Genomic DNA, 21,511 nt, shown 5'->3' with positions numbered 1-21,511 from the left:
ACCGGCTACAACAATCTCGGAGGAACAGTTCCAGAAGAACTCTTCAATGCAGCCTCGTTGGAATATCTGTCTTTTCCTAACAACAATTTGCATGGACTTCTTGATAGTGCACGCATAATCAACCTCAGAAATCTAGTTACCCTTGATCTTGGAGGAAACAACTTCAGTGGAAATATCCTAAATTCCATAAGTGAGCTCAAAAGATTGGAGAAACTTTTCTTGGACAACAACAACTTCAGTGGAGAACTTAGCAAGGTCAATTTCTCCAATCTGTCCAATTTAAAAGTTCTAGATCTCTGGTCAAATAACTTCACCGGTACAGTTCCAGAAAGCATGTACTCATGCAGTAATATGACTGCACTGCGGCTATCAAGAAACAACTTACATGGGCAGCTCTCATCGAGTATAGGCAATATGAAGTATCTCTCCTTCTTGTCACTTGGTCACAACAATTTCACAAACATCACAAATGCATTTCACATCCTTAAGAGCAGCAAGAACCTTACAACCCTGCTTATAGGGCACAATTTCAGGGGAGAGCTCATGCCAGAGGATGACATAATCGATGGATTTGAGAATCTTCAGGTTTTAAGCTTCGAATATTGCGAGTTGTTAGGAAGAATACCACTATGGATATCGAGGCTTACAAATCTAGAGGTGTTAATTTTAAATAGCAACAAACTCAGTGGACGAATACCAGACTGGATCAACTCCCTTAGTCACCTCTTCTATGTGGATGTGTCAGACAACAGACTTACAGGAGAAATCCTACTAACCTTGACGGAGATTACAATGCGAAAAAGAATTGGGAACACAATTCATTATGATCCAAAGGTCTTCAAGCTACCTGTTTATAATGGTCCATCACTTCAATACTGTGGTGTTACATCTTTTCCAACAGTGTTGAATCTAAGCCACAACTACTTCGCAGGAGTGATTCCCCCACAGATTGGCAGGCTGAAAGTGCTTGTTGTACTTGATTTCAGTTTCAACAAGTTATCTGGACAGATCCCACAATCGATTTGCAGCCTCACAAACTTGCAGGTGCTAGACTTATCCAGCAACAATTTCACAGGTGAAATCCCAGCTGCATTGAACAGCCTGCACTTCCTTTCAGCATTCAACATTTCAAACAATGACCTTGAAGGGCCTATTCCATCTGGAGGCCAGTTTGATACATTTCAAAGTTCTAGTTTTGATGGAAACCCAGAGCTGTGCGGCTCTATGCTTATTCACAAATGTGATTCGGCGGATGCACATCAAGCAGTCATTCTGCCAAGAAAACATGCTGCCTACAAGGCGGCCTTTGTGATTGCCTTCGGTGCGTTCTTTGGTGTAGGGGTGATGTATGATCAATTAGTCTTGTCAAGGTATTTTGGCTAGTCCTACTTCAGTGTACTTTGGTTTATGAAGACTTGTTCATATTACGCTGCTACTCGGGTTTACAACATTTCCAGCGAGCAAGCTTCTCCTGTAGGTGTGAGCCATTATTAGGTTTAACAAATAAAATAGGGTGGAGAGTGATTTCATTCTATGGACATGTAAAAGTATGTAACAATGTAAAAGGTGATCTGAGCTGAAGCATACATAATTCTGCCGAGAACTCAACCATGTGAGCATTCTGTATAACATATTTCAGAACAATAGAATATGTAGTATTAGGTTTAATTCCATCATTTTGTTTGCTTCCTGGACAATCCTAAACACTAAGCAGTTGAGTCATGCGAAATCGTGAGGTACATTTGTAAAATGCAAGCACTGCTAGCCATAATAGTCGCATCATACAGAGCAGCACTTGCAAGAATTCATCATAGCTGAACAACAATCACACGGCCAACCTCGGGAGCGCGCGACTGGACCTGCTGCCCTAGCCTCCAGCGTCCGTCCGCCAGCACGCGACTGGACGGACACGGAGCCGACGGCCTGGCGCTGTGCCGGGTCGCCGCGTATTGCTGCATCCCCTGTCCCCTGAACTTCGTGCGCAGAGCACACCCCGCGAGCCTGACCCGATTCCCTGTCTGGCCGACGTCAACCAGACCGGTGCGGGTGCGGCTCTGTCAAGGGAGGCCGGCCGCGACGACGGTCTACACCGCCTTGCTCTGGATGCAGATCTCGCACCCAGCCGCGCAGGGAGTTGGGGAGGATGCAAAGTTCGAGTTGAACCGAACCTGCGGGAAGAGGTGGTCGACTTTGACGCCTTGGGCCTTGTCGGCGTCGAAGCAGGCGTCGAGGAGCGCGGGATGGCGGCGGCGTCCTAGAATCAGTTCGAGTTCTTCCCCTAAAAATATTATCAGTTCGAGGTATGTGAGCAGGCAGGAAATAAAAAAAAAATCTACCACATTTGAGGTAATCGTGTCACAATGTCACATAGCTACTAAACATGTTTTTTTCACATGACTACTACTACCTCCATCCCAAGTCTTAAGGTTTATAACTTTTTTTAAAGTCAAAGCAAGTAAAGTTTGATAATTTTTTTTGAATAATCTATCAATAAATATGATATTTTGTAGATAGCCCCCATGAAAATATATTTCATTATCTATCTAATAATATTAATTTTGTATTTGATATATTAATTTTTTTATAAAAACTTAGTTAAACTTAACGTAGTTTGACTTTCTGAAAAAAAAATAGGCCTTAAGCCTTGGAATGGAGGTAGTACTATTTAGGCATGTTCGGAACGAAGAGCACTTATTTCATTATTTTGACGCGTTAAACTGTTTTCTGACTATATGGGCCCACCTGTAAAGACTACGCGGCAGGTTAAAAACTAGTTTCATTTTGCAAAAATAATCTCAGATTCTATTTTTATGTCACACATAGATCCAATTCCCCACATAAAAAAATAAAAAATAGATCGATCCTATCCTCGGAGAAATTTCAGGAGGCTCTCTGCGCCGCCAACCAGGCCTTGCCTGAGACGCCGCTGCGCTGAGGGACGAGTAGTGCTGCGCAGGCTCTTGGCGCCGCCTCAGGCGGGGGCTGCGTGCTTGGGACGATGATGTGGGCATTACCATTCGGGTAACTAGTGCTGCATTACCTCTTACAGCCCAACCAGGGGCCCATGAAAGACACCCAACGACCAGGTGGGCCATTACGTCGGTTCCGAAGAAGGATTCTTGAAGGACAAGACAAGAAGATGAAGAATACAAGGAAAGTTTAGACCTAGGGCTCTTTGTAACCTAGTCATACCCGGACAGACCTCTCGAGACCTGGCTCCCAATTTAAGGGCCAGGAGAGGGTCTGCCGAGACACACAATCAGAATAGCCTTAAGCCCTTAACCACCGTAAGTCTAGAGCTAGGCCATCGTAGGACTTAGCCTCTCGACGAGATCATAGTCGAAACCTTCGGCACCCCATTGTAACCGATATTTTCAGCAATCAAGATCAGACAGGCAGGACGTAAGGGTTTTACCTCATCGAGGGCCCCGAACCTGGGTAAATCGCTCTCCTCGTTTGTTTGATAACCGATGTCTCGTGTCAGACTACAGGATTCCATCTACCCTAAGACCCATACGGAGGGCATTGCCGGGAGTACCTCGACAATTGGCGCCGTTTGTGGGAAACCTGTTGGCGCAAGACCCATCATCGGCAACTTCGGTCATGTCATCGGCAGCTTCATCAACACCGTCGGCTTCATTGTCGCCGAGTTCGGGGAACTCAATTCGATTTGGATCCTTCGAGTTCACCCCGCATAGCGACTCGTCCGGCCCGACCTTTTCAGATGTGCAAGAAGGTTTGGGCATGACGTTTGGAAGTGTTCATTACAACATCAACACGGAAGGGATTCTTCGGCTGCATGGGCCGTTCATCTCCAGATCAGCAAGGAAGCCATCTTCGTCAGATGCGGATCGACCGCGTCTTCATCGGTCGATCTATCGGCCGGTTTGACGGACTCGACGACTCGCCTTCGCCATCAACCCCTCGGTCGATATCATCTATGTCGGTCGGGTCCGATGACTCTATGTTGTCTGATATGACTTCATACTACTATTTAAACTGCGATACCAGTCATGGATTGGGATCAAGCGATACACCGTTCGTCTGCAGCGCCAGATATTCGTCAGGAGAGGAAAACATCGACACCGCCGTCAGGATGGCCACTTGGGGGATGGCGCGTCACCAAGTCTATGCTACCCTCAACGCAGGGAACGCAGGGAACGGAGGAGAAGAAGGAGATCGCACCCCTCGCGCCAGCAGACGACGTAACTCTAAAAACAGCGCCAGTAACGACGATAGAGATTACACTATCGCAGAGGAAGAGTGGGCGGCAGCTCGGGCCGCTATAACCAACAATACGCCGCTCCCTACTGGAACTTCGGTTGGAACTCTCAATGCATATCGTTCTATCTTGTAGAGGAGTCGGGAACGATTATCGAACGAGCAGGCCACTCTCAATCAACGTCTACTCGCAGCAGATCAATCTAGTGAGCATCGGAGGGCCTCACGAGGAAGTGCGTCTCGAAGCAGCCAAGGTGCGGGGAGGCATCGATCAAGGTTGTCTCGACTTTCAGAAGATGATGCAAGATAAATAACGTCAAACCTATCCAAATCCTTCATGACTACAGACACTGCGGGTATGTTGAGGCCAAAAACCATTGAAGGGGAAACCGCCAACCTCGCGGCTTATTTGATCAATCAGCAACCAGCACCCGAAGGTCCTATGGCACAAGCTCATCGAGGTTCCCTGGAAAGCCTCGCGATCCTTGGAGATAAACTTGTTCCACGGAAGGAGAAGTCTACACACCAAGATAGCGGCTCCAGGCATTGTTCGAGAGATGCTCGAGATGATATTACTCAGAGCAGGATTGATAGAGCTCGACGACGACGAGCGGCGAGGGAAGATTACGACAGTGATGATTCTGAATAAAATCAGGAGTACGACGGTGAACTAAGAGGAGCCGACTGTTTAAGCTACAAGATCCAGGAGACGATGCCACCCAAAAGGTTCAAACCTACCCCCACTGATGCTGCTAAATATGATGGGCAGCAAGAACCGAGGTCCTGGTTAGACGATTATCTCCAGACCGTGATCTTGCACAAAGGGAATAAAATAGCGGTGATGCAATGTTTGCAGCTTTACCTGAAGGATTCGGCACGAGCTTGGTTGAGAGGCCTGCCGAAGGGCTCCATCAAATCATTGGAGGATCTGGTAGACGCTTTTGTCAAGAATTTCCAGGCAACATATAAAAGGCCTGTTGGAATCGAGGAATTACGTCATTGTCAGCAGAAGCCGAAAGAGTCGATGCGCACGTACATAGTCGACGAGATCATAGTCGAAACCTTCGGCACCCCATTGTAACCGATATTTTCAGCAATCAAGATCAGACAGGCAGGACGTAAGGGTTTTACCTCATCGAGGGCCCCGAACCTGGGTAAATCGCTCTCCTCGTTTGTTTGATAACCGATGTCTCGTGTCAGACTACAGGATTCCATCTACCCTAAGACCCATACGGAGGGTATTGCCGGGGAGTACCCTCGACAATTGGCGCCGTTTGTGGGAAACCTGTTGGCGCAAGACCCATCATCGGCAACTTCGGTCATGTCATCGGCAGCTTCATCAACACCGTCGGCTTCATTGTCGCCGAGTTCGGGGAACTCAATTCGATTTGGATCCTTCGAGTTCACCCCGCATAGCGACTCGTCCGGCCCGACCTTTTCAGATGTGCAAGAAGGTTTGGGCATGACGTTTGGAAGTGTTCATTACAACATCAACACGGAAGGGATTCTTCGGCTGCATGGGCCGTTCATCTCCAGATCAGCAAGGAAGCCATCTTCGTCAGATGCAGGATCGACCGCGTCTTCATCAGTCGATCTATCGGCCGGTTTGACGGACTCGACGAATTCGCCTTCGCCATCAACCCCTCGGTCGATATCATCTATGTCGGTCGGGTCCGATGACTCTATGTTGTCCGATATGACTTCATACTACTGTTTAAACTGCGATACCAGTCATGGATTGGGATCAAGCGATACACCGTTCGTCTGCAGCGCCAGATATTCGTCAGGAGAGGAAAGCATCGACACCGCCGTCAGGATGGCCACTTGGGGGATGGCGCGTCACCAAGTCTATGCTACCCTCAACGCAGGGAACGCAGGGAACGGAGGAGAAGAAGGAGATCGCACCCCCGCGCCAGCGAGACGACGTAACTCTAAAAACAGCGCCAGTAACGACGATAGAGATTACACTATCGCAGAGGAAGAGTGGGCGGCAGCTCGGGCCGCTATAACCAACAATACGCCGCTCCCTGCTGGAACTTCGGTTGGAACTCTCAATGCATATCGTTCTATCTTGTAGAGGAATCGGGAACGATTATCGAACGAGCAGGCCACTCTCAATCAACGTCTACTCGCAGCAGATCAATCTAGTGAGCATCGGAGGGCCTCACGAGGAAGTGCGTCTCGAAGCAGCCAAGGTGCGGGGAGGCATCGATCAAGGTTGTCTCGACTTTCGGAAGATGATGCAAGATAAATAACGTCAAACCTATCCAAATCCTTCATGACTACAGACACTGCGGGTATGTTGAGGCCAAAAACCGTTGAAGGGGAAACCGCCAACCTCGCGGCTTATTTGATCAATCAGCAACCAGCACCCGAAGGTCCTATGTCACAAGCTCATCGAGGTTCCCTGGAAAGCCTCGCGATCCTTGGAGATAAACTTGTTCCGCGGAAGGAGAAGTCTACACACCAAGCTAGCGGCTCCAGGCATTGTTCGAGAGATGCTCGAGATGATATTACTCAGAGCAGGATTGATAGAGCTCGACGACGACGAGCGGCGAGGGAAGATTACGACAGTGATGATTCTGAATAAAATCAGGAGTACGACGGTGAACTAAGAGGAGCCGACTGTTTAAGCTACAAGATCCGGGAGATGATGCCGCCCAAAAGGTTCAAACCTACCCCCACTGATGCTGCTAAATATGATGGGCAGCAAGAACCGAGGTCCTGGTTAGACGATTATCTCCAGACCGTGATCTTGCACAAAGGGAATAAAATAGCGGTGATGCAATGTTTGCAGCTTTACCTGAAGGATTCGGCACGAGCTTGGTTGAGAGGCCTGCCGAAGGGCTCCATCAAATCATTGGAGGATCTGGTAGACGCTTTTGTCAAGAATTTCCAGGCAACATATAAAAGGCCTGTTGGAATCGAGGAATTACGTCATTGTCAGCAGAAGCCGAAAGAGTCGATGCGCACGTACATCGGGAGGTTCACCAAACTCTTGAACGCTGCTGAAGATGTCTCTGTCGATAGAGCAATCGACGCCTTCAGTGATGGTATTCGACGACAATCATACATAGAGGAGCTTGGACGAAAGAAGCCAAAGACCATAACCAAGTTAATGGAAATCGCCAATAGTTGGGCTGATGGTGAGGACAATGTACGAAAGTCTCGTCCACGCAGTGACGACGAAGACGACGACCAGCCGAGACATGACTCAGGCAGTCGAAGAGATCGCCGTAAGAAAAGGAAGGAGCGTGGATACGATGATACCAACATGGTAGCCGTAGGATATTCTGATCGTCGAGATGATCAGTACGACGATAGGCGAGATGATCGACAGGACAACAATCGCAGTAATTCAGGGAATCGTGGCGACTACAAACCGCGACCTTCAAGAATCTCAGAACTGCCTTTTGCTGAGCAGATAAACGCTCCTTGTTACCTACATGCATACATTGATCCTAAGGATGACAAGAAAAAGTCAAGTCATCTACTCACAGACTGTCGACAGTTTATTGAGATGCAGAAGTTTATCCAGCAGCAGCAGCCGAATCATCCGCCACCACCACCCACCACCTCAACACCAAGTTCAGCAAGTGCAGCCTCGTAACCCTAATGAGTCCTTCCCTCCACCACGGGGACAGATGAGTATGATCCACAAAACTGGTGTTTCGAAAAGGGAGATGAAGAAGCTCACTCTCAAGAAATTAACCTGGCAGAAAGTACTATGGCAAATATTCTAGAATACATTGATTGGTCGTCTCTGAGTATCCTGTTCAGCAGAGCGGATCACCCTATGACAATCCCAAAGCCAGGTCATGCTGCCTTGGTAGTTGAAGTGCAAATAGGAGGATACAATATGAGCAAAGTCTTCATGGATGGTGGAAGTGGACTAAATCTGACATTCTTGAACACAATCAAAAATATGGGAATTACAATGAGGATGTTAGAAGAATCGGATACATGTTTTCATGGAATCCTCCCCACTTTACCAGCGTACTCTCTTGGCAAAGTTTACTTGAATATTGTCTTTGGAAAACCTGATAACTTCAAGAAGGAAAAGATCGAGTTCGGGGTAGTAAATTGGGAATCACAGTACCATGCTATACTCGGGAGACCAGCTTATGCCAAGTTCATGGTTGTGCCACATGATGCGTATCTCAAGATCAAGATGCCAGGCAACAATGGAACAAACATCACAGTCTATGGGAGTTTTTCACGCTCAGATAATTGTGATCGCGAGTTTCAGAGGATTGCTGCCAAGTTCAGAATAAAGCAAGAACCTGTCGACTTCCCTTCTAAACCATTGGCACTTAAAGATTAGGACGATAAGAGCATCAAGAAATTGGATGACCCTGCACTGGGAGTTTCAGCGGTTGGGCATTCGGCAGCTGATAATTAACAAGGTCTCCGCCGATGACAATAAAGTTCTAGCACTCGCTGCGAGCGCTTCTGATGAAATCGTCGACGCCTCCAAAGCCACCGGCTCCCTAGACAAGATCGAAGATAAGAAGAACCCTCCTCTTGTTTAAAGAAGATGGGCGGCATTACGCATATTTATTTTTCTTTCTTAGAATTTTTCTTACAATAAGGCCTTTTTAAGCCACTTCGCTCTTAGCTTGCTTTATTAATAAAGACTCAAGTTTCGTTTATCTGAAGTATCGCAGCAATTCCGGGCACCCGAACAAGTTTATCAAGACCTTTTTTCGTATACTATAGCGAATATTGGTTTACTTGAAATTACACCGAAGATTGCCATCTAAAGCCTCTGAAAATATGGGTGCTACGAGGAAAAATTGGCGGGATTCTTGCTTTTATCTTTTGCTAAAAAAGCCTCAAGATTACGCGAGTGCTGCAGATAGCAAGGGTAAAAATTATACACTTACAAAAAGACCCATGACCGGTACTTTAAACTACAGAAGTACTAAAGAGCGACGGAGTCATCGGCAGGCTTAGTTCCGTCGACTCGCTCGGGGGCTGCCGTCACACATCGTCGGTTGAAAGCAAAGTTGCACTTACGACAGGTTTTATAAACCTGCAACATGAGCTGATCACTCAAGTAATTTGCTGCCGACAATCTTACATATATAAGCATCATAATACAGATGTTAAACGAGCATCTAAGATTTGCTCCGTTCATACTAAAACTTGCCAACATCATTCGATAAAATTAAGGAACAAAAGGGAAGTACATATAAATATCTTCCGATAAATTCGCTTAATCAACGCACCCGAACAATCGCCTGCCACAAGCATCGAAGTACTTAAGTTACAATAGGAGCGTAAATGTTTTCAGGACTCTTCTTCAAGAATCCTCGTTTCTTCTATTACCTTTGAACTATCTTCCAGCCTGTCGATTACAATGGTAGCAGGAATCAGAGACTTGGCAAACATATGTTCTACATTACCATCGGCACTTGCGATGGCCATCAAGTTTGCGGAAGGATTGATGTTTTGACAGAACAAGGGCGAAGGCAGATTTAGCTCCAGCAATAAGTTGTGCACGAATCAAGCCCCGGATTTTCTTGACATTACTGAACTTTGACATCAAAGTCAGTAAGGTAGGAGGGACTTCATTCAAGGGAAACATTATCTTCCATATCACTCTCAAGATAGTATAGCATTTGGTGAAAAATTGGTGCATTTGTTGCACCCGATCTTGAAACTACGCGATAGTGGAAGCTTTTGATTGATTCCTCCAAAAAACCTCATCCAAAGATGCAAGATGGGTCAAGGTATTTACCGTTCATGAACACGCTTGTTTTCTTCTGACAAGTTCAGGGCTATGACTGTAAGAAGTAACGACAGAGGTGGAGTCAAAGGATTTTCTTTGGTGGTATTCAAGAAGCTAAGGAAAAGGAGGATACTTACAATTCAAACTTTCTGTTGCCTTTTGCAACTCAGTAAGGGCATATCATCCTGCGTCGGTGGCTAGTTTGCCCTTCTTCTTTATAATGGCGGCCATAGCATGAATACCACGCATATGTTTTTCCATCTAGGCAATTCGAGACTTCATGCGTTGGAGGCGATCATTATCAGAACAGCCATCCGAAGGACCTTCGGTAAAGGAGGGCACAGGAACCACCTGCAACGATATACCATTAAGAATGTGATGGAATATGTGAGCCTATCAATTGGAATTACTCCCATCGAGAGCGTGCAATTAAAAATGTTGAAAATATTACAGCAAGAGGGTATTGGCAACATTGCCAACACATGATTAATTACAACAAAAAGGTATTATGACATGGAATTGTTTTAAATGGACAAGATTACAATCCAACGAAAAGAATTCAAGGAGTATAGGTCTGAGTTGATAAGCTTGGGCCAGCAACCGACTTGTTTGCTGAAACTAACTCGAGAAGCTGAAGCGCACACTTGCGTGCCGAAGCTTTATAGACACTCAAGTCAATAAGTTGCCCATCTTGCTCCTTCGGCAGTTCTTTAGACATTTGCTCCATATCGGCTTTGAAACCATGACCCATCATAAGTTGGAAAGCTAGAAGGGCGCCGTAGGTGCGTGAGGTGCGTTTGAATACCTCGATAGTTTCCTTCATGTCGACAACAAAGGCATCTGTCAGTTGTTCCCGAGTCTTGTTTTGGTCGGCCTTGGGGAAAATCATCGAGTACATCCTCGGCATAACTCCTTTATTCTTCTGGAGAAGAGCTTGGATGAGCTTGCTAGATTCAAGGGTCAATGTCAAAGCATCGATAGGAGATTTATCCGGAAGCTTGTCTAAGGCATCAACAGAAATATCAGTAGCTTCTGCAAAGAACAAAAAGGAAAATTTGTTAGTTAAAATTGAATCAATAAAGGAGGAGTTGAAAGTTAAATCAATAAGAATTACTGAGCAAGGCCAAAATAGATTGGCGAAGAAGATTGTCCGTATCATTCTTCTGGGCTTCGGCAGCGAGCTTCGAAGCTTCTTCGTCCTTCAGCTTGTTTTTCAGCTTCTCAAGCTCTTTCTTCAAAACATCGGCATTTTGGCGAGCTTCGGCAGCTATTTTAATTGCATTATCAAGCTTTGAAGAAGTAGATTCGACTTCTTCCTGAAGCTGAGCCTTATTAGTTTCGAGCGAAGTAAATTGAGAGGCGAAAGCCTACAGGGAGGAAATGACCGCCCGGAAATCCTGAAGAAATGAAAAGAAATAGCTATCAACAAGCGGTGGAATTCTTTTTAGAAAGTTCATAATCCAATAAAGACTCAAGGACTATCAAAGGCAAACGTATTGTTGAAACAGGAAAGCTTACAGGTTTTTCAGGAGGAGGAGGAACTGTAGTAGCAGCAGTCGAAGAAATCTCCTTCCCTTAAGAGAGTGAAGAAGTTGTCGAAACTTGAGCTGCTGGGGTTGTTGCTGGAGCCGAAGCTTTGGAGGCTGCCGGAGCTGGCTTGCTAGAACTTGTCTTGGCCTTCTTTGGAGGGGGCTCTATGAATCCCTCATCGCTGTAAGCATGTAAACCAGACAAAATGAGAATTAGATACAAGAAAAATCCTGGAGCAGTAGAAAGGCTTACTGATGTCTACGGGTGCTTCTATTCTTGTAGACAGTGTTGGGCCTCCAAGAGCAGAGGTTTGTAGAACAGCAGCAAGTTTTCCCTTAAGTGGATCACCCAAGGTTTATCGAACTCGGGAGGAAGAGGTCAAAGATATCCCTCTCAAGCAACCCTGCAACCACAAAGCAAGAAGTCTCTTGTGTCCCCAACACACCTAATAGGTGCACTAGTTCGGCGAAGAGATAGTGAAATACAAGTGGTATGAATGAATATGAGCGGTAGTACGGCGCCGAGAAAATAGCTTAATGGCATGCGATTGATGGTAGTAATATTGCAGGAAGTAAACAAGCGTAGTAACGCAGCAGTAGTAACGCATAGAAACAAGTAACAAGCAGTGATAGCAGTATTTAGGAACAAGGCCTAGGGAATAGACTTTCACTAGTGGACACTCTCAACATTGATCACATAACAGAATAGATAAATGCATACTCTACACTTTTGTTGGATGATGAACACATTGCGTAGGATTACACGAACCCTCAATGCCGGAGTTAACAAGCTCCACAATAATGCTCATATTTTAGTAACCTTTAGTGTAAGATAGATCAAAAGACTAAACCAAGTACTAGCATAGCATGCACACTCTGTCACCTTCATGCATATGTAGGAGGAATAGATCACATCAATATTATCATAGCAATAGTTAACTTCGCAATCTACAAGAGATCATGATCATAGCATAAACCAAGTACTAACACGGATGCACACACTGTCACCATTACATCGTGCAGGAGGAATAAAACTACTTTAATAACATTGCTAGAGTAGCACATAGATAATAGTGATACAAAACTCATATGAATCTCAATCATGTAAAGCAGCTCATGAGATCATTGTATTGAATTACATAGGAGAGAGATGAACCACATAGCTACCGGTACATCCCCGAGCCTCGATGGAGAACTACTCCCTCCTCATGGGAGCAGCAGCGGTGATGAAGATGGCGGTGGAGATGGCAGCGGTGTCGATGGAGAAGCCTTCCGGGGGCACTTCCCCGTTCCGGCAGGGTGCCGGAACAGAGACTCCTGTCCCCCAGATCTTGGCTTCGCGATGGCGGCGGCTCTGGAAGATTTCGCGTACCGTGGCTTCCTCTGTAAGGGTTTTCGATGCATGGGCTTTAAATAGGCGAAGAGGCGGCGCAGGAGGGCTGACGAGGCGGCGACACCATAGGGGGGCGCGGGCCACCCCCAGGCCGCGCCGGCCTATGGTCTGGTGGGCTCGTGGCCCCCTTCCGGTCCTTCCCGGTGTTCCGGAAGCTTCGTGGAAAAATAGGAACCTCGGGCGTTGATTTCGTCCAATTCCGAGAATATTTCGTTACTAGGATTTACGAAACCAAAAACAGCGAAAAACGAGAACCGGCACTTCGGCATCTTGTTAATAGGTTAGTTCCAGAAAACGCGTAAATACGACATATAATGTGCATAAAACATGTAGGTATCATCAATAAAGTAGCATGGAACATAAGAAATTATCGATACGTTGGAGACGTATCACTTACAGATCAAATAGATCATCCTCGTCGGCAAACCCGCCAGACGATCTCTTTGGGGGAAGCATGTTGGCCTTTTCCGCAGCTGCATCAACAAAGGCAGCACGATCAGCATCATCGTCGTGATTTGACTCCGCCGTATCACTTGTATCATCAGCGAAAGATCTAGGATCTATAGAAAAAGCTTCAGGATTCATAGGATCATTGTCTTCATCTTCTGGATCTACATTTTCTTCAGTATGGGACTCTACAGGAATGGAAGAACTTTTTTCTTCAAGATTGTCACCCGACATATCTTGGAAATATTCGGGGGCTAACAGGATCTGTTGAAGGAATTAAAAGGATTAATTCGAAAGAAAGGGAAATGCAAGTATTGTTCGAATGCAAATGTGATTGAGAAATTACCTCATTCGGTGGGTGGTCAGCATCAAAGGGTGGTTGAGAAGACAGAAGTGGGATCGAATCTTCTTGACTGAAATGAGTCAAATGTCTGACTTCATCAAGCAATTCTTTTTCGTATAGTTCGGCGACGTTCACTCTGGTCTCGTACATGGGGCCTGAATATAACCACATCGGGTGGGCTCTGGACATAACTGGCTGGATTCGATGTTTCAGGAAAACGGCGGCTATCTCAGTACCCATCATAGTTTGGCCGTCAGATTCTTTGATTCGAAGAACTCTATCAAATAACCTATCGACTGCTGGTTTCTCTTCGGGTGACAGAATGTTTTTCCAAGATCTTTTGGGCACAGCCTCGAGGACATCGGCAAATCACGCCAGTTGCATGTTAGCTGCTGATGAGTCTTTGATATAGAACCACTTCAACCTCCACCCTTGAACAGACTCTCTCATTGGAAAATTGAAGTAATTAACCTCCTTGCAGACAACAAACCCAACTCCACCGGTAACAAAGGAACCGCTACTGCAGTTGTAGCATTTCACAAAGAAGATCTTTTTACATAAACCAAAGTGAGGCTCGATGCCCAGGAAAGCTTCGCATAAGGTGATGAAAATAGCAAGATGAAGAATCGAGTTGGGTGTTAATTGCCACAATTGGATCTCATACACATGAAGGAGACGCTGGAGGAACTCGTGAGCAGGGAGAGAAAGTCCGCGATATAGAAAAGACATGAACATCACAGTAAAACCGGCAGGGGGATTGGGGCGTGAAGCCGCACCTGGGAGAATGATGGTCCCCTCGTCAGCTGAAATTACGCCGAGGCTCCGAGCTTTCTTCTCTTCGCGTTTGGTCGCCGTGGAAGCTGGCCAATCACCAGGCACGGGTCCAGCCACGGAAACCTCCGGCGCGGGCGGCGCAAGAGCTGGAGCGGAATCGTCCGATGCGCTCTTTTTCGACGCGCTTGATGAGGCTTTAGCGGCAGCGGCGCTGGTCGCGGCGCTGGCGGCGAGGGTGAGGTTCCTCTTCTTCACCATCGTCGAGAAAATCTGAGGGAGATCTAGGAACAGCGGCGGCGGCGCGACGGTTTTGAGAAAGAAAGATGGCTATGGAAGAAGAACCGTGAAAAGAGAGAATGAAAGAGATAAAATTTTGTCCTCTGCGGTTATAAAGTAAAGGAGATATGGAATTAGGCCACCACGTGTCGTTATTTTTATTTCACCAAGGAATCTTTCCCTCCACTATGCGCGGAAATCGAGGAGGCGTCTTGGTTACTGCACAAGTACTGGTCATGTCCCAAATTGACCGTGCAGAAGTAGGGGGCGTCAGGTCATGTCTTGTCAGTCAGACCGTAGTAGTGATTATGTCATCAATGATGTCATAAGTGATATGGACTCCACGAGAAGCATCCGAAGGAAAATGAAACACTCGAGTGGTTTGGTCTAAGTCTACACACGATTGCAAGCATCCGTGCCTAGACTCGGTGGCTACTCCCATCGGGAGCGCTGAACGCGCACCCGATAGAATTTGAACTCGAAGACTCTTACAGACCCAGGATCATGCCCGGTGACTTGATTCTGAGTAGGGTAACGTTGTTTTGCCATTGGCAGTTAACCAACATCGATTTATCGAGTAAATTTGGGCACGTTACTCAATATCCTTTACGTACCACCAACAAGCACAACCTTACTTGGGAGTATTGAAGACCCGATACAGGAAGATATATCGGATGACCATGACAGTTTGCAGAAAACATCGGCAGAAGAAAAACATTCGAGTATTCCAACTTGAGTCTACACACGGTTGCAAGCATACGTGCCTAGACTCGGGGGCTACTCCCATCGGGAGCGCTGAACGCGCACCCGATAAAAAAGGTGCTGCTATTGCAAGGGAGTCAAGATTTTTCGGCAAATACGAACATTCGACAGAAGACAGTTTTTTAGTCCCTGCCCGAAGTTTCTTCGGCCAGTCACTCGGGGGCTACTGATGTGGGCATTACCCTTCGGGTAACTAGTGTTGCATTACCTCTTACAGCCCAACCAGGGGCCCATGAAAGACACCCAACGACCAGGTGGGCCATTACGTCGGTTCCGGAGAAGGATTCTTGAAGGACAAGGCAAGAAGACGAAGAATACAAGGAAAGTTTAGACCTAGTGCTCTTTGTTACCTAGTCGTACCCGGACAGACCTCTCGAGACCTGGCTCCCAATATAAGGGCTAGAAGAGGGTCTGCCGAGACACACAATCAGAATAGCCTTAACCACCGTAAGTCTAGAGCTAGGTCATTGTAGGACTTAGCCTCTCGACGAGATCATAGTCGAAACCTTCGGCACCCTATTGTAACCGATATTTTCAGCAATCAAGATCAGACAGGCAGGACGTAAGGGTTTTACCTCATCGAGGGCCCCGAACCTGGGTAAATCGCTCTCCCCGCTTGTTTGATAACCGATGTCTCGTGTCAGCCTACATGATTCCATCTACCCTAAGCCCCACACGGAGGGCATTGCCGGGGAGTACCCTCGACAGACGGGAAGGCCTCGGGTGGCCGACGTTTGCACCGTACGGCGTCTCGATGGGGGTCGTCGCGGTGGCAGTGCTATCCCTACCACGGGCTACTGGAGAGCTCGGCCGAAAAATCCCTGCCGTCCCCATCCCCCACCTCACCGCTTGCCGCTTCGGTCCGGGGCCGCGTGCTCCTGTCACCTTTCGCATGCAGGCGACCTACGCGAGTAGGGAGAGGTTGTGCGGCTGCCGATGCAGGGGACGGGAAGGCATCGTTGGCACGACGTCTCGGATACAGGAGAGCTTCACCGCATCCGACGCTGGTGGCTGGGGAACGACCTTGGTTCTCAACTCGAAGCCCTTTGCCAGCATCCGAGGCCACCGTCGGCGCCTCACATCGTCTTCCTCGACTCCAGCACGGCGCCGTTGCAGTCCATCCCCAGGTGGTGCATGCATATGAAGGAAGGGGTCGGACTTGATTGCGTTTAAAAAAAGGGAGGTGGGGTCTTCTGTAAAATTAGCAGATTCAAGTCATTCCTTTTTGCCATATAAGACCTGACATTGGGTCCCAGCTGCCAGAAACCGGATTAAGATGCGCAAATTAGAAAATCAGTGCTCTTCGTCACAAACATGCCCCAATAGTGGTATTCATGTGACAAAACGAACACGTTTGATAGTTATGTGACACGATAGCCTAATTATGGTATTTTTTTTGTAATTTTCTCAGTGAGAGCGAGTGTGTGTGTGTTGGGGGGGGGGGGGGGGGAGGGCGGGGACGTACTGGAGTGGAGATCAGGGCACACATTGAGCCGTCTCCTGCACTTCTCCACGCGTGCAACAGTTACACGACAATGGTTCAGGCTCTATAGAAACGGTCGATTCGGTCGCTCCTCCTGAGTCATGCCCAAAAATACTTTCAGAACCGTGCTATGTAACAACGCCGGGGAAGCCCAGCCAACCTAACAGTCCATTTTCGTCTACCAAACATGCCCTAGATGTGGCCGACTCGAATGTTGTTGCGGGATCACTCCCTTTTTGAACTCTCGCTCTCGATACAACAAGAATAACGGACGCGCCATCCCACGTCCTCCCGATCGTTGTGGTGATACCGTCACAACCGTGTCATCCCACGATCCGCTAGCAACGGCATATTTATGAGCGTGTGCGTCTATACAAAAGTGAGAATACTAGCTAAACATGTGGTTTTATGAAAATAATCATGATATATGCCTCAGGTGTTCAGGTTAAATGGAAACATGTCTACACTTATCAACGACAAATGATCGTAGTAGAATTAGAAAGGAATTAAAGCACAACTACACATAATAAATAGCATAAGCTGGATGCGATACTGTTCAACTAAACCTTAAGAGTTTTTTTTTTAAGGAATGCCTAGTGGCGTTTTATTAACAGGACAATAACGTTACATCGTTTATTACATAAATCTAGGAGGATCCCCATCCCAAACTAAAAAACTTTTTGAGCTACAAGCATTCCTTGCTAGATTATGTGCCACTTTATTCTAAACCTTTAAGACTTGAATCACTTCCCACTACCATTCCTCACACACTACCGGGTCCAAGATAGGATGGCCACCTTCCATGCTAACCACAAATCCCAGTCAACTTGTTAAAAAAAACAAATCCCAGTCAAAATTCAACAGCAGACAAAATTCTTGACCCAATCTTTCTTGTGGTGACTACGACTGCAAGAGGAAAAAAACAGAGAAGCAAGAGACACGTCTATCTTTTCTATGTCCATCTCATTTTCTTTCTTTATAGGACCATTGATGCCTTATCAAGAAGGCAGACACAACTGAAGGATCTGGATTCCATGGTTTCATCAGAAACCATGCAGTCACTCCAATTTTCATACAAGACACAAAATAATAAGTTGCAGATAGCTTCCCTTGGCCTTGCTCTTGTGCTGCTGATCTCCTTGGTCTCTCCCACCAGTTCTTGCACAGAGCATGAGAAGACCTCTGTTCTCCAGTTCCTAGCAGGGCTCTCACATGATGGAGGACTCTCCGCCTCGTGGCAGGATGGCACGGATTGCTGCAAGTGGGAAGGGATCACCTGCAGACAAGATAGGATGATCACCAATATCTTTCTGGCTGCAAAGGGCCTCGAGGGGCCCATCTCACAGTCCCTTGGGATCCTCGCTGAACTGCAGTACCTTGACCTCTCTCACAACTCACTCTATGGTGCCCTGCCACTGGAATTGGTGTCGTCAAGTAGTATGATCATCCTTGATGTCAGCTTTAACCAGCTCAACGGAACACTCGGTGGGCTGTCATCTTCGACCCCTTCCTGGCCTCTGCAGGTACTGAATATCTCGAGCAACTTATTTATAGGAGAGTTCCCGTCCAGCATGTGGAAAACAATGGCGAATCTGGTCACACTCAATGCCAGCAATAACAGCTTTACTGGGCAGATACCAACTCAATTATGTAACACCTCACCATTCATCACTGTGCTTGATCTGTCTTTCAACAAATTCAGTGGCAGCATCCCCCCAGGACTTGGTGATTGCTCCATGCTGAGAGAGCTCAGGGCTGGGTACAACAACATCAGTGGAACACTACCAGATGAACTCTTCAATGTAACCTCGTTGGAATACCTATCTTTCCCTAACAATGGTTTGGGTGGAGTTCTTGATAGTGCACGCATAGTGAGCCTCAGAAATCTTGTAACCCTTGATCTTGCAGAGAATATACTCAGTGGCAAGATTCCGAAATCTATAGGCCACCTTCAGAGACTGGAAGAACTCCATTTGAACAACAATAACATGTCAGGAGAGCTGCCGTCAACTCTAAGCAATTGCACAAATCTGATAACGATTGACCTCAAGATCAACCATTTCAGCGGAGAACTTACCAAGTTCAATTTCTCCAATCTGCCCAATCTAAGAACTTTGGATCTTTACTTAAACGACTTCAACAACACAGTTCCAGACAGCATATACTCTTGCAGCAATCTAATTGCACTGCGGCTATCTAGCAACAAATTAGATGGGCAACTTTCACCAAGAATAGGAGATCTAAAGTCCCTCAGCTTCCTATCGCTTGATACAAACTTTTTCAGAAACATAACAAATGCACTTCACATCCTTAAGAACTCCAGGAACCTTACTACCCTGCTTATCGGCGGTAACTTCAAGGGAGAGCTCATGCCTAATGATGACATATTTGATGGCTTTGAGAATCTTCAGGTTTTGGACATCAAAGATTGCCAATTGTCTGGAAAAATACCTCTATGGATGTCAATGCTAACAAATTTGGAGATGTTACGTTTAAATAACAATAAACTCACTGGACCAATACCAGGCTGGATCAACTCCCTAAGAAATCTCTTCTTCATGGATGTGTCAAACAACAGTCTCACAGGAGAAATTCCGTTAACCTTGATGGAGATGCCATTGCTACAGTCAACTGAAAACACAGCTCATGTGGACCCAAGGGTCTTTGAGCTGCCTATTTATAGTGGTCCAGCACTTCAATACCGTAGTGGTACATCTTACCCACGAGTGTTGAATCTAAGCCACAACTACATCTCAGGCATGATCCCCCCAAAGATTGGTCAGTTGGAAGTGCTCAATGTACTTGATTTTAGCTTTAACAAGTTATCTGGGCAGATCCCACAATCAATTTGTGGCCTCACAAACTTGCAGGTGCTAGACTTATCCAGCAACAATCTCACAGGTGCAATACCAGCTGCATTGAACAGCCTGCACTTCCTTTCAGCATTCAACATTTCAAACGATGACCTTGAAGGACCTATCCCATCCGGAGGCCAGTTTAATACATTTCAAAATTCTAGTTTCAATGGAAACCCAAAGCTGTGCGGCTCTATGTTCACTCACAAATGTGATTCTGCAGAAGCACATCAAGCCGTCATTATGCCAAGAAAACAAAATGACTACAAGGTGGCCTTTGTGATTGCCTTCAGTGCATTCTTAGGTGTAGGGGTGTTGTATGATCAATTAGTCTTATCAAGGTATTTTGGCTAATCCTACTTCAGTTTACTTTGGTTTGTGAAGACTTGTTCATATTAGGCTGCTACTCAGGTTTAGCAACATTTCCGGCGATCAAGCTTCTCCTATAGGTGTGAGTCATTATTAGGTTTGCCAAATAAAATAGGGTGGAGAGTGATTTCATTCTATGGACATGTAAATGTATGTAACAATGTAAGATGATTTGAGCTGAAGCATACATAATCTGTCGAAAACTCAACCGTATGAGCATTCTGTATAACATATTTCAGGACAATAGAATATGTAGTATTAGGTTTAATTCCATCATTTTGTTTGCTTCCTGGACAATCCTAAACAGTAGGCAGTTGAGTCATGCGAAATCGTCAGGTACATTTGTAACTAGAAATAATGTAAGATGCAAGCACTGCTAGCCATCATTAGCATACAGAGCAGCACTTACAAGAATTCATCACAACTGAACAACAATCGCACGGCCAACCTCGGGAGCGCGCGGCACTGGACCTGCTGCCCGCGTATTGCTGCATCCCCTGAACTTCAGGCGCAGAGCACAGCCCGGCCCGCAGCGCGGATTCGGATTTTTTAGATAGCTATAAGTTAGTTTTTCTAAAAGGCTTGTATTTCGGAACAGAAGTAGTAATTTATCTAAGAGAGAATCTGATCACCTGCTGCAAAGTGAACTAACCAGGGGTCAGCCATCAAAGGCTGACTTTCTTACACAAAAAGATTAGATGCTATAGTTCACCCCCTTGCTGATTCAGTTGACCCAATTTGGTGGGGCTTTGGCTGTCATCAAATAAGTAGTGAGCAAGTTCAGACCAGCTCAAGTCAAACCCAACATACCCCAGCTATCACAGGATGTTTCTGTTGTGTTTAGGTGTGCATAGCTTTCGTAGTGAACAATATTCTGTCAACCGACTGCACTGCCCACGTACTACTGATCATAGCTACAATAAACTATTCCATCAGCCAACTGTTAATGACCACTTACTGCTGTTTGCTATTTTTAACTGTACTGCACAAATAACATCAACGTAATAATCTAAATCTAAATTGTAAGAAAAATAATACTCTGTACAATGTTCAGTAAAACCCTTTCCTGTACCTCCATGTGCTCTTCTCCAAATCATGTATGTGCACCAATCCTGACATCAAGATGGAATGTAATTATATGCAATTAATGATGCTACCTCCCATGTAATTCACAGTCACATCTTACTAATCTGTGGTGTTTGACATTTTGGTAGAAACATGCCACTTAATGCCACTAGGAAGCAGTCAGATTAAGTATTAACAAAACAATTAATGTGTGCTGGAAGTCGGACTTACTAATAGCAGCCGATCCTTGACCCAAATTT

At 46.1% G+C, this 21,511-nt stretch overlaps 1 protein-coding gene and 1 pseudogene across 1 annotated transcript; both read left to right on the top strand.

Annotated features, from left to right (window-relative positions):
• LOC124689614 (receptor-like protein 2) lies at positions 1 to 2,258 on the top strand (the record flags this gene model as incomplete). The annotated part of the gene is made up of 3 exons (XM_047223117.1): positions 1 to 1,370; positions 1,663 to 1,731; positions 1,988 to 2,258. Coding segments are annotated over 3 exons (1,710 nt in total), but the record flags the coding sequence as incomplete, so codon positions are not given.
• A 13,975-nt stretch (positions 2,259 to 16,233) lies between these two features.
• Positions 16,234 to 21,511, top strand: part of LOC124689612 — an 8,990-nt pseudogene continuing 3,712 nt past the window's right edge.

Source organism: Lolium rigidum, chromosome 2 (genome assembly GCF_022539505.1).
Source record: "Lolium rigidum isolate FL_2022 chromosome 2, APGP_CSIRO_Lrig_0.1, whole genome shotgun sequence".
NCBI classification, from domain to species: Eukaryota; Viridiplantae; Streptophyta; class Magnoliopsida; order Poales; family Poaceae; genus Lolium; species Lolium rigidum.
This window is presented reverse-complemented; position numbering and strand designations above follow the sequence as displayed.